Source organism: Crocodylus porosus, unplaced genomic scaffold, assembly GCF_001723895.1.
Source record: "Crocodylus porosus isolate Cpor-Errol unplaced genomic scaffold, CroPor_comp1, whole genome shotgun sequence".
In the NCBI taxonomy this organism is placed as follows: domain Eukaryota; kingdom Metazoa; phylum Chordata; order Crocodylia; family Crocodylidae; genus Crocodylus; species Crocodylus porosus.
Window position 1 is genome coordinate 36,500,140 of NW_017728951.1, and position 15,713 is coordinate 36,515,852.

Here is a 15,713-nt window from a genome sequence, read left to right on the forward strand (position 1 = left end):
CTTTGAAACCAACATCAAGGACAGGTACGGTTTTGGAAGTGCTTTGCCTGAAAGAAGTCTGGGGTGTGGAAGGAAAATCATAAAAGCAAGCATAAAGGGATACTTGGATCTCTCTTGTTACCAAAACTTAGGCCTTGTTCAGCATTGCTCTGAAATATCTCTGCCACCTGAATGAAAGTTCAGTGGGTTTGAGCTTAAACAGCAGTACACCAAACATCCCAGCAGCCCTGCAAGTAACACCTTTTGGTTTTGAGCTATAGTGACTCTGTCATTGCTGACACCTGCTGTGTTTCTTAACCTGGATGCAATGGCATATTTGACCTCGACAGGTAACTCAGTTATCTGGTGAAACTCAGAGGCATGAAAACTGACAATAAACCCCTTTACTGTTTTCACTTGTACAGAGCTCTCATCTAGAGTATGCTTTGCATCCTATAGGGGATTCATATCTATAAACATAAGTGAGTTCAACTTTCAAAGGTAATTAAAACCAGTCTCCCTGGTGCTTATGCCCAGAAGTTTCATATGTTGAAATTTCAATTGCAGTATCACAGGCAGTGGAACCTTTCATACATAAAAAGTGACTTATTTCACAAGTGTTCGGAGTTGTCTTACTGAGCTGTAATTTTGTGTTGAGATATAGGAAAGTTGTCAGTTTTTGTTTTAAAAATAACTTACTGCTCTGATTAATCTGGCAAAAGTTGATGGTAGAATGGGTTCCACTGTTCTCCTTAAATTCTGGAAAAGTTCGTTCAAAGCTTCAGTTGCTTAGAGTGCCTATGCACAAGTAGTGAGGCTGCTCCAGCATGCTGGAATTCCAGCGTGTCAGAGTGGACTCAATTAACTGGGGTCTGAGCAGACAATTAATGAAGTGTGCTGGAGCCTGGCAATTACCACACTCCAGCAGCCTTCTGCATCTCGTGTATCAGTTTCCCTATGCTTAAAAATGTGGGGGGGGGGCTCATTGAATGAGCTTTAGTTCAAGCACCCTTACTGCCATTTTTAAGTGTGGGGACATTAAAACACAAAATGCAGCAGTGCTTTAATTAGTGCAGCTCTTGGAGCCGCTCTAATTAAAGTGCCGTCTTCACCCCCCACCACCATCCATGGAGTACGTGTAAAAGTGCCCTTAGCTATTATTTACCTGTAGAAAGGCTTCTCATTGGATCCTCAGAAAAGACTCTTTGCTAATTAAAATCGGGCTCAGTTTACTTAATACAGTGATCACTATTCATAGGATCATAGGAAAGCAGCCTTACAAGGTCATCTAGCTCAAGGCAGGTTCATCCCTGACTAAACCAGCCCAGTTAAGTGTCTGTCTAACCTGCTTTTGAAAGTTTCCATGCATGGAGAGTCCTCAGCTTTCCTAGGTAGCCTGTTCAAAACCTGATCACTCTCAGTAGTCAGAAAGTTCCTCATTATCTCCAGCCTAAATGTCCGCTGCTGCAGCTTGAGGCCATTGCTTCTAGTCCTGTTCCCTACAGCCTCAGAGAAAAGCCTATCTACATCCTCTCTGTAATCATCCTTCAGTTATTTGAAGACTTTTATCAAATCTCCCCTCAGTCTTTGCTTCTCCAGGCTAAATAACCCTGTCTCTTTCAGCCTTTCCTCATAAGTCTTGCCTTTCAAGTCCCTGTTGGGTAATTATGTTTTCTTGAGGAAGCAGTGATTTAACTACACTCCAGTGAGTTAAGCTGTTTTTTAAAACAGTAAGAGTGGTCTAAAATCACTTGATTTGGGCTTTCTTCCTATCACTCTTTCAATTTTAAGTTAGGTATTGTAGAGAGATGTTTGATAAAAAACCTTAAATTTTTTTTTTCTAATTTCTGGTGCTAGTTAACTAGATTCATAAATAAAATAAATCAATAAAATTCTCCAACCTTAGTTTAATCAACTGCCATCTTGTTATCCCATTCTCAGCCAAGCAGCATCTTCTTTAGTTCTTTTTGTGTCTTGCTCCTCATCTGTTATGTATCTGCAGCAGTGCTGAGATTTGCTCTGTGACGCAAGTCATCTGTGTATTTGGGATCTCTTCCTTCTGTAGTTGGAGAAGGATAGGGAGAGGCAGGATCTGATACCTTATCCCAGACAAATCTTCAAGAAATGAATGGAATTTCTGGGTGTGTCTGTGTATTTCATTCTTTTTCCTCCTGTGGAAGTGCTGGTAGGAGCAACTGTTGGCAACATAGTTTCTGCTGCATTAGGTAGTGGTGTCAACTGTAGCTGGTAAGTAACAGAAAGGGGAGGAGAGACATGCAGAGGGTTGGTTTCTCTTATTCATGTCCATTCATTTCAGGCTCTGGTTTGTATTAGTCCCATTTAACTTAACTGTCTGTGGTAGTGAAGATTTAAAATTAATTTGCCTTCTCAAAATGATTCAGCCATAGCCAGTGTTTTCATGTTGTAGTTGTCCTGCACATTGTAGCAGATGCTAGTGAGCTTCCTGTGATTCTTGATGAGTGAGGAATTATCAGTAGGTAGCTATGACCTGGGTCTTAATGTCCTTGCCAGGTTGAATGGAGGTTATTGGGAAAACTGGGTGATAAAACTCAGGCTCAGAGAGGCATCACTTTCAGAAGTTAAGGTTATCAGGCTATGGCGGTTCCTTTTGGCTTCTTAGTACTAACTGGTGGGAATCATAAAGTCATCACAAAATGCAAAGATGAAAATGTGAGGGAGGGGTTTGCAAACTCAGGCCAGGTATCAGAGTGCTTTAGACTTGAATGCACAAACATTTGAGCTTCTGGTCACTCCAAGTCATATGTAGACTGATGCAGGTGCTTGAATTCTGATTTAAATAAATTAATTTAAGTTAAACACTTCAAGGTGTGCAGATTATTCTTTCTTTCCAGACCGGCCCATCAATTCCCCCTTTCTGACTATTGCTGTAGAGGTTTTCAAACATTATGTGAAGGTTGAAATATAATGGATCTGGGGGTTTTTTGTGACTAGGACTCTCAAGTTGAAACAGTCTTCTTTTCCTTCTGTTTTTCTCTTTGTAGTTCCTGTGGAAGACCCAATTAGGGAAATGGCTGAATACATGGATCCCAGTCGAGATGAGGTCTGGGAGAAGGGGCCATCCAACAAACCAGTTACCTTCTTGGTGTACCGGGAAGGAGATCAATTGAATTTTTTCCGTGTTGTAGACAGGGGAGATGGCACTTTAACACCATTATCTGAATCTTTAAGGTAAAGTGGATTTTGATTTGTGTGTTTGGGTTTAAAGGGGAAAACTGTAAAAGTTTTCAGTTTTTATTCCCTGACATTTATCAAAAGAATATGTAGACTGTTAGAAGGATTGTGCATAAAAGGTCTAACAGTTCTGGTTTCCACACCTCAAAGTTAAAGTGGAATTAGAAAAGGTACAGAGAGAGGCAACAAAGATAAGGGGTATGGAGCAGCTGCCATACCAGGACAGACTAAAAAAGGCTAGGACTCTTTAGTTTGGAAAGAAAGCTTAAGGGGGATATGATAGAAGTGTATAAAATCATGAAAGGTATGGACAAAGTGAATAAGGAACTCTTATTCACCGAGTTCTGAAATGCATAAATTAGGGTGTGCCTACTGAAATTGACATGAAACAGTCTTAAAACATCTACAAACTGTGTTACTTCTTGTGTAATTAATGGAATTCATTGCCACAGGAGGTTGGAGAGGCAGACAGTATAACCAGATTCAGAAAGGGATTAAACAAATTCATGGAGGACATGTCCATTGATAAGTATGAAATAGTAACCTCTTGATAATTCTTCAAACAACTATGGTCAATGCCAGGGAGGGTAAGACGGGATGGATTATATTAGGTATTCCTTGTACAGACACTTGCCCTGTAAAGCCTCTAGTACTTGCCACTGTAGGAGACGGGATACTAACTACATCTTAGGAAGGTAGGGCTGGAAGGGGCCTTACGTGAGGTCATCTAGTCCACCCCCTTGCTTAAAGGAAGATCACCTGTGACTGATTCTTGCAAGCAAGCTAAGGAAGTACAGGTTGAATGAAAGATCTGTAAGAAAATTGGCTGGATCATCAGGCTCAGAGCATAATAATCAATGGTTCAATGTCTAGTTGACAGCCAGTATCAAGTGGAGTGCCCCAAGGATGAGTCCTGGGACCAGTTTTGTTCAATATTTTCATCAGTGTCTTGGAAGGTGGGATGGAGTGCACCATCAGCAGCAAGTTAGCAGATGACACCAAGCTTTGTTGGGGGAGTAGTAGATACAATGGAGGGTAGGGCTAAGATTATGAGAAACCTCAACAAATTGGAGGATTGGACCAAAAGAAATCTGATGAAGTTCAATAAGAACAAGCACAAATTCCTGCACTTGAGACATAACAATCCCATGTACCAGTAAGGACTGGGGACCAACTAGTTAAGCAGCAGCTCTGCAGAAAAGGACCTGGGTGTTACAGTGGACAGTAAGCTGAATATGAGACAGCAGTGTGCCAATGTTGTGAAGAAGACTAATGGTATACTGGGCTGCATTATTAGGAGTGTTGCCAACAGATCGAGGGAAGTGATTATTTCCTTCTATTCAGGATTGGTGAGGCCTCATCTGGAGTACTGTGTCCAGTTTTGGACCCTCCAGTACAGAAAGGATGTGTATGAATTGGAGAGAGTCCAGCAGAGGGGAACAAAAATGGTCAGACGTTTTGGGCACATGACTTCTGAGGAGAGCCTGAGGGAGCTGGGTGTATTTATTCTGGAGAAGAGAAGACTGAGGGGGGATTTAATAGCAGCCTTCAACTACCTAAAGTGGGGTTCCAAATAACTTGACTGTTCTCAATGGTGGCAGAACAAGGATCAATGGTCTCAAGTTGCAGCAAAGCAAGTTTAAGTTAGATATTAGGAAAAACTTTAGGAGTGTGGTGAAGCATTGGAACAGCAGGTTACCCAGAGGCGTTGTGGCATCTCCATCCTTGGAGGTTTTTAAGACCCAGCTAGACAAAGCCTTGCCTGGGATGATATAGTTGGGGATGGTCCTGCTTCGACCTGGGGTTTGGACTAGATTAGCATTGGTGATGCATAGAGGGTGCATGCAGGTGCACCCCTGAGGTTGACGGTGCATCCCCTAAGATTGGCCACTGCTGAAACTGCTGGCAGCGCCTGCGAGCGGTTGCTGTTTGCCACCTCCCGTCCCATGCGCCACTAACCACTGGTGGCGTCTGTGGGTGGTCGCCAATCACCGGTCAGTGCGCTCCACCCCCTCCCCAATTTGCCACCGACAGCACCGTGGCCACCTGCAGAAGCTCCCCACTCACCGACAGCATCCCCCCCCAGCCTTGGAAGGCACGCAACATTCATGTAGATCAGCGTTTCTCAATCCATGGGTCAGAACGCAAAAGTGGGTCACAAAAATATATGAAAGGGTCACGAACAATCGTGGAAAAATGTGGAAAATAACAGGTTTTCTCTGTTAAAGGAGTTCCAGTCTGCAAGGGTCTGCTTGGGGCTGGGAGAAGCAGGAAGAGGGCGATCAGCCAGGGTTTGCCATGCACATGTGTGTGCTCACACATGCACATGGCAGCCAGGCAGCATAGAGAAAGCAGTTCCTGTAGCTCCTTGCAGGTAAATCTATGGAGTGGAGGGGGGCTATAGATGATGTGTCAGGGGTGCTTGTGGCTCCAAGATTTGTGCACCCACACCGGGCATGGGGCTGCAGCCTAGCCAGACCGGCACAGGCAGAAGCCACCTCCACAGCACAGCAGACAGGACCTGGTGCAGGAGGGCAGGGTGGGGCAGTGAAACCAGAAGGAGTAATGGCAGCAAGGTCCTCCAGCCCCTCACCTCCTCCTGCTGGCACCACTCCCCTCAGGTCACAGCTGTACCCTGGAATGGAGGTGCTTGGCAGCATGGGTGGCCTAAAGGGAGCAGCAACAGCCAGACCGTGGCAGCGGAATAGAGCTGCAGCCCAGCACGCAAGCAGCTGGTGGCAGGAAGAGGTGACAGCAGTGCAGGCTTCCCTGGCCCCCTAGTCTGTTACTTCTTGCGCTGCTGTTGGGATGGCTGGTACGGGGGTCCTGGAGACAGTGGCAGCAGCAGCAGTGAGTCTCAACACCCCACTGTGGGTCCTGTCCACTGGGCTGCAAAGGTGGCTTGTGCCCATACTAGTCCAGCCAGGCTGTATCCCTGTGCCTGCTGTGAGTACACAGTGGGGGACTGGAGGCATGGGGCAGCGAGTCAGGAGTGAGGAGTGCCAGAAGGGCTGGGGGGGGGGGTTGGGGGGGGGGGGTGGGTGGGGTGGGTGGGTGTGTGGGGGGGGGGGGGGGGGGTGGGGGGGGGGGTTGGGATTGAGGGGACCAGCAGGGCCAGGGGCCCTGTGAGTTGGGAATGAGGGGCACTTGCAATTTGTATTGTGCAAATTGCACAGTGATGAATGTCACTTGGGAGTAATGGAGGTCTACATGTTGACGTTGCTTTTAATGTTTTCATGTTGATTTCTGTCTTTTCAAATTAAGACTGTTGAGCTGCTTCAGTTTGTAGTGTGTAATAAGTGTTTTGGGGCCAAAATACTTGTGTATTTTCTACTTAAACTATTTACTGGGTCAGGACTGGCTATCAGTGTTTGCAAATGGGTCCTGGTACAAAGAAGGTTGAGAATCACTGGATTAGATGACCTCCTGAGCTCCTTTTCACCCGTAATTTTCTATGGGCTCCTATACACCTGGAGGAAGGCCACTCCGACTCAATTAATTGCTCACTCGATTTAATTGCTGAGCTCAGTATCATGTGTATCAGGGTCCCCATGCTGAAAAATGGCAGTGGGGCACTTTAAACTAAATCTCGTTTGATAAGGGTTAGTTCAAAACATTCCACCGCCATTGTTCAGTGTGGGGACAAAATGCACATGATGCTCCAAGCGCTAATTAAACTGCTGCACACACACCCGACTGCTGCTGCCTCCCAGAGCACATCTATGAATGCCCTTTTTCTAAACCACTCCAGCCAGGCATCTGGTCAACCTGCTCTTGAAAATTTCCAAAGATGGAGATTCCAGAACTTCTTTAGGTAGCCTGTGGCCACAGAGAAAAACCTATCTCCATCCTCTTTCACCCTTTGGGTATTTTAAGATTGTTATCAAATCCCAACTCCATATTGCCTTCTCCAGACTAAACAGCCTTAGTTCTTTCAGCCTTTCCTCATAAGTAAGGATCCAGGTTTTCCATTTGTCACAGAAAAATGTGGATTATCTCCTTTAAAAGAGAAATATGGATATTTTCTCCTTTAAGGGAGAAGAACATGGGAAATCATGGGTTTCCCCTTGCAGGCTGGCAGAGTTCCAGTTTGCAAGAATGCTAGAAGGAGCAGGATGCAGCGGGCAAAGGATGCCACATGCACGTGTGCCTGCACACATGCATATGGTAGCTAGGCCAGAGTAGTGGAGAGCAGCTCCCGCAACTCCCTCCAAGTAAGTCCGTGGGAGTGGAGACACAAGCAATGTGGCACGGAGGCTGGAGAGCACGTGTTAGGGTGGGGGCAGGGAGGGCACATGCCCCCCCCAGATTTCTGCACCCACAACAGGGTATGGGGCTACACCCAGGCTGGACCGGCTCTGGGCAGGAGCTGCTTCTGTGGCCCAGTGAGCAAGACCTGACAGGGGAGGGAGCACCACACTGCCATTGCCTGACCTCCTGGCAGCAGTGGTGGACATAACTCCATGCCTCCACCATGCCTCACCTTGGTGGCCATGGTGGAGGTGGCTCCTATCCATAGCGGATGTGGACACAGAAATCTGGCAGGACATGTGACCCTCCCCCCACTGCCATGTTGCCTGTGCCCCCTTCCCTACATCCTTCCCCCTACTCCTTGCACAGTGGGGTTCTGGGGCCTGGGGGTAGGGGGCTATGGGTCGGGAATATGGAGCACCAGCAGGGCCAGGGGGCTGTGGGTCAGGAATGTGGAGGGCCAGGGGGCTGTGGGTTGGGAGCGTGCAGCACCAGCAAGGCCAGGAGGCTGTGGGTCGGAAGTGAAGGGCACTGGTGTGGGGGTGGGAGGGGCTATGGCTTGGGAGTAAGGGGCAATGGCATAGGTAGGAGCAGGGTACCAGCATATCCGGGTTGCTCAGCACCACAAGGTAGTGGGGGGACAGCCGTACCTGGACCTGCACCCTGGTGAGTGAAGGGGATGGGGGAGCTCTGTTTTTCCATGATAAAGAAACCAAAATCAAACACCAAAATATATAGGTATTTAACATTTATTTTATTATAATGATGGAAGCACTGGTAGACTTCCAAATGGCTTTACAATTGTAAATAAATATATCAATAACGCATTGTGTTGACTGATACCCATATAGATATAGTGGTGTTTCATTTTAATTGCAGAAAAAGCAGATTTAGGGGGTTTTAACCAGAGAATTTAGGATTTTTTTATCAGAGAAAACCAGGATCCATGCATAAGTCTTACCTCTCAAGCCCCTAAGCATTTTCATTGTCCTGCGCTGGACTTTTTTCCATCTATTCACACCCTTTTTGCAGGCCCAAAACTGGATGCAGTATTCTAGGTGAGGCCTCATCAGTATCGAATACAGCAAAAGATCAGTTCCCTTGATTTGCAGGTGATGCTACTGTTCATCCAGCCCAGTATGCTCTTGGCTTTTTTTTGCAACTAGACCACACTGTTGACTCATATTCAGCTTGTGGTCCGCTATGGGGTTGTCAAAGATTCCTCATGGGTTGGATTCAGCCTGCAGTGCCCTATCATCCAGCCTGTGATGCTGCCCATGGGGCTTGGACTGGACCTGCCTCCTGCATGCTGTGCACCCTGGGCTGGCCCACGCACTGCATGCAGTGCACGCTGGCCCTAGCTCTGTGCGCTGCACGTCACACGTGGGACCAGCCTGGGCTGTGTGCTGCATGTGGCCCACAGGACCTGATCAGTTTGATTCTCTACAGTCTAGCCAAGGTGCTGCAACAGGAAACGAAAGTAAACACGGTTTACTTTTATTCTCACCCTTTGTCCCTCCCCCAACCCCTCAGCAGCTTCCTAAGGGCTGCTGAGGGGCTGGGGAAGGGACAGGGTTTCCACACGCACTCTGTCAGCTTGACGTTGCTGACACGGTATGTGAAAATAGGAGTAGCCAGCAGCAAAAGTGCGGGTCATCAGTGACTGGAGAGCGTGTCGTTGGTGCTGGGAGCCAGAGCTATGAGCGAAAGAAGTTTTGCTCTGTCAAGCCCCAGAAGAGGCTGGATCACAGACAGGCACTGCCAGGACCTGGCCCCGGGCAGCATCTTGCGGCAGAAGGTGAAGCAGACCCGGTGACGTAGCGCGGGGCGGTCCCGGGCAGAGTTTGCACCAGCCAGCACCATGGGCGGTGAGTGGATCAGGCACAAGCAGGGCAAGGGGAGCGGGGACAAAACCCCCCCAGGCCCTCCCCAGTCAACTTCCCTTGCGCTAAATCGCCACTTGCATCTGGCTCTGCCCCTTGGGGTGTGGCAGGAGAGAAGGAGGCATCATCCTGGGGCCCCTGTGCCTGCCCTGCTCCTTGCTCACCTGTGTGGTTCATCCTCCCGGTGGTGGGTGGAGAAGTTGCAGCCGGGGGCTGCCTGGGCGCTGCCCCGTGCCCAGCTTGCAGGTCCCTGTGTGAGCACATGGCGCCGGCCTGGGCTCACTGCACCACCTTTGCCTCCGTCTCTTCCTCCTTCTCCTCCCTCCCCAGCAGAGGAAGCCCCCCCCTTTTTTTTTTTTGCTGGCTCCAGGCTGGGAGCCGCTGGGCGGGCTTGCAAGGCGCAGCGGGGCCCAGGGTGGGGGGCTTGGGCAGCCTGGGTCCCTGCCCATGGCTGCTCCACCTATAAAGCCCAGCACATGTGGGCTGCAGCACCACGGCCCTTGCCCGACTCCTCCCAGGGCTCAACCACCTCCTTGCCTTCCCCAGCACCGGGCTCTTGGCCCCCGAGCCTGCCCCCAGGCCCTAGGAGGTGTGAGCATCACACCTTACCCCTGCCTCAGCCCCTGGGTGGGGGGGAAGACATCTCAGGGGCAAGAGGAGCCTGACCCAAAGTGCCAGGGGCAGCACCCCTTCACTTCCCCTGCTCCATCATCCCCAGGGGGAGAGGCAAGCCCCTATAATCCGGGGTGTAGCTTCATGAGGCCCCGCGTGTTTGGCTGTGCACCTGCCCTTATCCAAATACAGGCCTCTGGGCCCTGGTATGCATGTCCTGCAGAGTCGTGGATGTCTCTGGGACTACTGGCGGCTGTATCTCGCTGCGCACTGAGTGTTAACGTGTTCAAGGGTGGGGTGTTGTGAGGAAGAAGCCGGAGCACCTCCTAGCCAGACCTCTCGTTTGTTCGAGCCAAATTGATATGTTGCATGCCAAAAAGCCTGTGTTGGGTGCCATATACTACCAGTACTAGGTGTATTTTGGATTTTAAACCACATTTCCAGACCCATTTCATTATCACTTCCTGCAGCTTCTTTGGTGTCAAAGGTCACATGACATCATGTCCTGATGTGATACCACTTCCTGTGAGGTCTTTGAATATGGCTCGCCGGTTCACTGGGTGATAAAAAGTTCATGATCCAGCCCCACATTCAAAAAGGTTGGACACCATTGGCTTAAGTAAACAGTAACATAATGCAATGTGTGCAGTTAATATGGACAAATGTTTTTCTTAATTGTGTTTCTCAGTACAAAATAAAACCAAGTTGATTTGGCTATACCAAAAGCAATTCAGAAACACCAATTTTTTTTTTTTAAAAGGGAACATTTTGCAGGAGCCAACTCAGAAATAAGGATACACAATATGTTACTTTTCAGTCTCTTTCTCGTTCTGTTTTATCTAAAGTTTCTTGCTTCATTTTAGAGATATTTCCTTATTTACAATCCATACTTGTCACTGCAGGATTAAGCACGAAGGCTGCAGTAAGCATCTAATTGATATTTAGCAGTCCTGAAATTCTACCCAAGATTTTCATAAAATTCCTAAATAGCTGAATTTTTTTGCTGACACTGTCTGCTATGAAATAGTGTCAACAGTTAGAAAAGTAAACTTCATATTAATCCTTGTTGAGGCATCAAACTGTGGCCAGCTGTGATGGAACTTATGGCCCCTCGTTGCCAAAACGAGAAGTCTCTAGCACTCTCAGTTTCAATAGTAAACACTGTCACTGATGGTCAGAAATAAGCTGTTGTAACTGCTAACAGCTACTTGAAGGGCACATGATAGAATGCACTGAGCCAGTGTATTATAGAATTTAACATCTTAATTTTTTTGTTCAGATGCAATTGTATCAAAATTTAGGAACTTTTAGTAAAACACTTTCAGATCTTCTGTTCTAATCAATGAAATGTAAAAAAAAAAAAAAAAAAATCTCCTGCCTTTGTTTATGATGGCATATCAGATTCGGTTTCTTGGGGAATCTGAACCTAAACTTTTCTCTGCCTGCTATTCATTTCTAGGGAATTCAGCTGGCAAGTAGACATTAACTCTATTTTGACTTTGTCAAGTGAAAATAAAGTGGTATTTGGCTTAGGCCGTACTTGCTTCTTCCCCAGACCTGAAGAAGGACACATGCCCAAAAGCTTGTTTGGCATCTCTTCCAGTTATACAATTGGTTCAATAAAAGATGTCATCCAAAACACCTTGCAGTTAGCTATTAGTCATTATGTCTTCATATAATAGTCCAAGGGTGCCCAACAGGTGGCATGGGCAGCCCTTGTGTGTAGCATGCAGTAGATCTGGGATGGGGTAAGCAAAACAGTACCAAATAGGTCAGGAAGCAGAAAGCAAAGCATCAGATTGCGCAGGGAGCATAAAGCAGAGCAGCAGATCAGGCAGAGGAAGCAGATTGGAGTGACACTCAAGGAAGGTGCAAGGCTTGCTTGTGGCATGTCTGCCAGAAAAGGTTGTTGCCTATTCTTATAGTTATCATTGGACACAAGGGGTACTTACACACATGCAAGAAATCTGCTCCAATGCACTGGAAGTCCAGCGCATCAGTGCAGACTTAATTAATAGTCTGCTGGAGTACGCAACTTGACGCACTCTGGCAGACTTACATGCCACATGTATCAGCACATGCAGCGTAATTTGGTTCAAAGTGCACTGCTGCCATTTTCTCAGTGTGGAGGTGTGCTGTGCTACTGAAACACATGATGTATGACTGCTTTTATTAACGTGGCTCACTAATTAAAAGTGCCCGGTGCTTTATTGGGAGCACGTGTAAAAATGCCCAAGAGTACCATTTAACGCTTTTGACTTGGCTAGCAGCTGAACTTTGAAGTAAAACTTTCTTCTGTTACAGAACGAAGTACAAAAAACCCCAACCTGCAATATTCCATAGCTTCAGTCAAATTTCTTGTTTAAAAATGGTATTTATTAGCTATAGAATTCAAATTTTATCAGCAGTTGTAACCCTTTTTTGATGGTTTTGGTTTTGCTACTCTGAAAATCTAATATAATAAAATCCTTAGCCTGTCTGTATGTCTGTCTGTCCATAACACTTTTGTCCAACTGTGCATGTGTGGCTGAGAGGGTGGGCCACTTGGGCTGCACAGGCCCAAGTTCACACTGGTGCTAGGGAAGTTTTGTGGTGGGGAACACTCCCCGACTGCCAGAGTAGTGGGGCTGCCCCTCCACCTCCCTGCCTGAGAGTGAAGGGGGCAGCACCCTCACCCTCAAACAGCTGGCAGGGAGGGGAGCCGGCAAACAGGCAGGTAGGAAAGGCAGGCAGATGCAGAGTGGTGGTCAGGGGGTGCTGTGCTGCACCTCTGCAGGGTGGCAACAGCGTTGGAGGGGGGGCTAGGTCTCCAAACTTCACCTGCCTGCATCTTTGTGTGCATGCACATGTCTGTTTGTGTGCATGGTTGCATGTGTGTATGCCTCTGTGTGTGTAGCACATCTGTTTGTGTGCATGCATCTGTGTCTGTGCATCTGCATGTGTCTGTGAGGGCTTGTGGGTGTGTGCACGTCTGTGCATGTGTCTGTTCATGGCAGACAGAGTATATTTGTCTCTGTGTCCATGTGCAGAGAATGAGTACAGTGCATGCCTGTCATGTTTGCATTAGTGTGTCTGTGTGTGCATGCATGTGTCTGTGTTCATAGCAGGAGGAAGAGTGTGTTTGTCTCTGTGTCCATGTGCAGAGACTGAGTGAGTAGTGTCTGCATGCATGTGTGTGTATGCATATGTGCATTTTTGTGCATTTATGTGTCTGTGTTCATGGCAGGAGGGAGAGTGTATTTGTCTCTGCATATGTACAGAGAGTGAGTAGAGCCCGTGCTCGTCTGCATGTGTGTGTGCGTAGGTGTCTGTCTGTGCATGCGTGTGTCTACATGCATGCATGTGTCTGTGTTCATGGCAGGATGGAGAGTGTGTTTGTCTCTGTGTGTCCATGTGCAGAGAGTGAGTAAGTAGAGTGCGCATCCATCTGCACTTGTATCTGTCTGCATGCATGTCTCTGTGTGTGTTCATGTGCCTGTGTTTATGGCAGGGAGACTATGTTTGTGTCTGTGTGTCCATGTTCAGAAAGTCAGCGAGAGTAGAGTGCACATCTATCTGTGTGCATGCTTGTGTGTGTGTACCTGTGTGCGTGTATGTTTGGCTATAGCGAGGTAGGGGGTGTAGGTAGCAGGGAGAAGAGGCGGGCCCAGCAGGCTCCCCCCAGCCTCCCTTGCCAGCACCAGGAGGTGAAGGGGCCCCTCTCCCCTCCCTCAGCTCCCATGGCAGGGATGGGGCCTCTAATTTTATGTTTGCCCAGGGCCACAATACACATTAATCTGCCCTTGGGGGAAGTGGGGAAGCAAGGCTGGACACAGAGCCCATCATTCTTGACAGGCAATTTGCTAGTGATCTGAATAAAGCTTACTGAGGGCACGTCTACAGAAGACATTTCTTGCGCAGTTGACTAATTTGCTGCACAGTAAATGTCTTGGCATCTACACATGTGCTTCTATTAGGTTGGAGTAAACTAATTAAAAAAACTCTGCAGCCGCACACATGTAGACACTGCCCCAGCTGGCTGGGGCATGAATATGCTTCAGTGTGAGTGTTGCCTGCAGGCTAACCACACATTGAAGTACCCTAGTGCCCCAGCCAACTCCTCCACTACATATTGAGTTGTGGGGAGCAGCTGTGAGCTGTCAAGCTGACCCCCCACCTTCTGCCCCTGGGCTCCCTGCCACCTGAGTCTGCTCCACCCCAGGCTCCCTACCACCGAAGTCTGCTCCTCCCTGACTCAATGTGCTGTGCATGAATAAACTGCAGAGCTCATTGCCCTGGAGTTTATTGCTCCCAGGGTCACATTCAAATGGTGTGCCCGGAAGCAGTAAACTCCAGAGCAATAAGCTCCAGTTTATTCATGTATTACATGTGTAGACACACCCTTAAAAAAGGTTCATAGTGTAAGTAGTAATAATAGTTTATCCCTGGACATCATAAGGTGCACCTCAATGATTATCTTAGGATTGCAACATTAAATCAGTGGAAGAAAAGTGGCAATACATTCAGCTGCTCCCTGAACCCCAATTAGAAAGGCTGTGCATGTACACACAAATCCCAGGGTATTTCTGTTCCAGGACAAACACAGGCACAGTTTATCCAGGGACAAGTGCAACATATGTTTCTACCTTGAAAGTAATTAAAAGTCAATTCTGTTCTTTGGTGCAACTTGAATTACATGTAGCTTGTTTCCATTCTCAAAAAAATCCAGGGTCTGTATATGGTCTGGTATACATAAAGGAGTTTTTGGCCTGCTGTAACTGTTGGTTAGAGTCTGATCATTATACTGGACTAGTTGTTCTCATATATAGTATAACTGGATTCATGCTAGAGAGGTTGTACTACTTCAAAGCTTAAAGTGCAGATAAGGCCAAAGTCAGTCTGTTGTTCAGCACCGTGATTTGAATGCCTATTTAAATGGTTTCAGATTCTATTTGCAAAAATGAAAGTAATGGCTGTTTAATATATGTATGCATTGTCCCTATTTCACAAGCATATTTAAAGATTTACTTGTTGAAAAAGGAGTGTATGGACATGTCTGGACTACCTCAGTTTGCTCATAAATCCATCAGAAGAAAAGAGCAAAGTAGGATCTGTAGTAGATGGGACCATTGACCTGTAAACCTAAGCTTAAATAAACATACAAAATTTCACCACTGCCTTTCAGGAACTGTGTGTTCCCAAACAGCTATATACAGTGTAGAAGGCAATGATATCAAACTATATCATGACTGGGGGCAGGCAGTGAGGAACAAGTGACAGCTCTCATTTTGCCCTTCAGTATGTATCACCGTTCTGCTTCAATAAATTGCAAATGGGGTACAGAATGCAATTTTGAAACCATAAGAATTTACTACTTGTAGCCTTGCTGTTCTTTGCAGCCTTGGATGCCACTTACAAGGATTGGGATAGATAACATTTGATATTAGATACCCTGCAAGCTCAGTATATAACTGTTTGGGGTAGATTTAGTCTCTTGTGCTCTTCCTTTGTTTTCCTTTCCTTTTTTGGTTATTACGTTTTTCAGTTAAGACTGAAGAAGACAGTATAGAAACTTGACATAAAAAATTCACTCTTCCATTTTTCTGCTTTTAACTTTTTTTGGTATCTGCCAACTGTTCTAGTTCTTTCTCATAAGTCAGGTTTCTTTGTATTTGTTAGTTAAGGCAATGATATTCCAGTGTACAATTGGAGTACTAACTAATGAAATTTAGCTAGGTGTATCACTGCAAAAGATTACACAGCATCTGATTTGGGTTTCTTTAGTCCAGAGGTGGC

The 15,713-nt window shown here is 46.8% G+C and overlaps 1 protein-coding gene across 5 annotated transcripts in view; it reads left to right on the forward strand.

The window, feature by feature from the left end:
* The window catches only part of ZFAND4 (zinc finger AN1-type containing 4), a 71,553-nt gene that overhangs the window by 28,027 nt on the left and 27,813 nt on the right, over positions 1 to 15,713 (forward strand). For all 5 annotated transcript variants that reach the window (XM_019555970.1, XM_019555973.1, XM_019555974.1 and 2 more), the window contains exon 5: positions 3,003 to 3,189. In XM_019555970.1, coding sequence (XP_019411515.1) covers positions 3,003 to 3,189 — 187 coding nt within the window. The remainder of the gene's footprint in view (positions 1 to 3,002; positions 3,190 to 15,713) is intronic.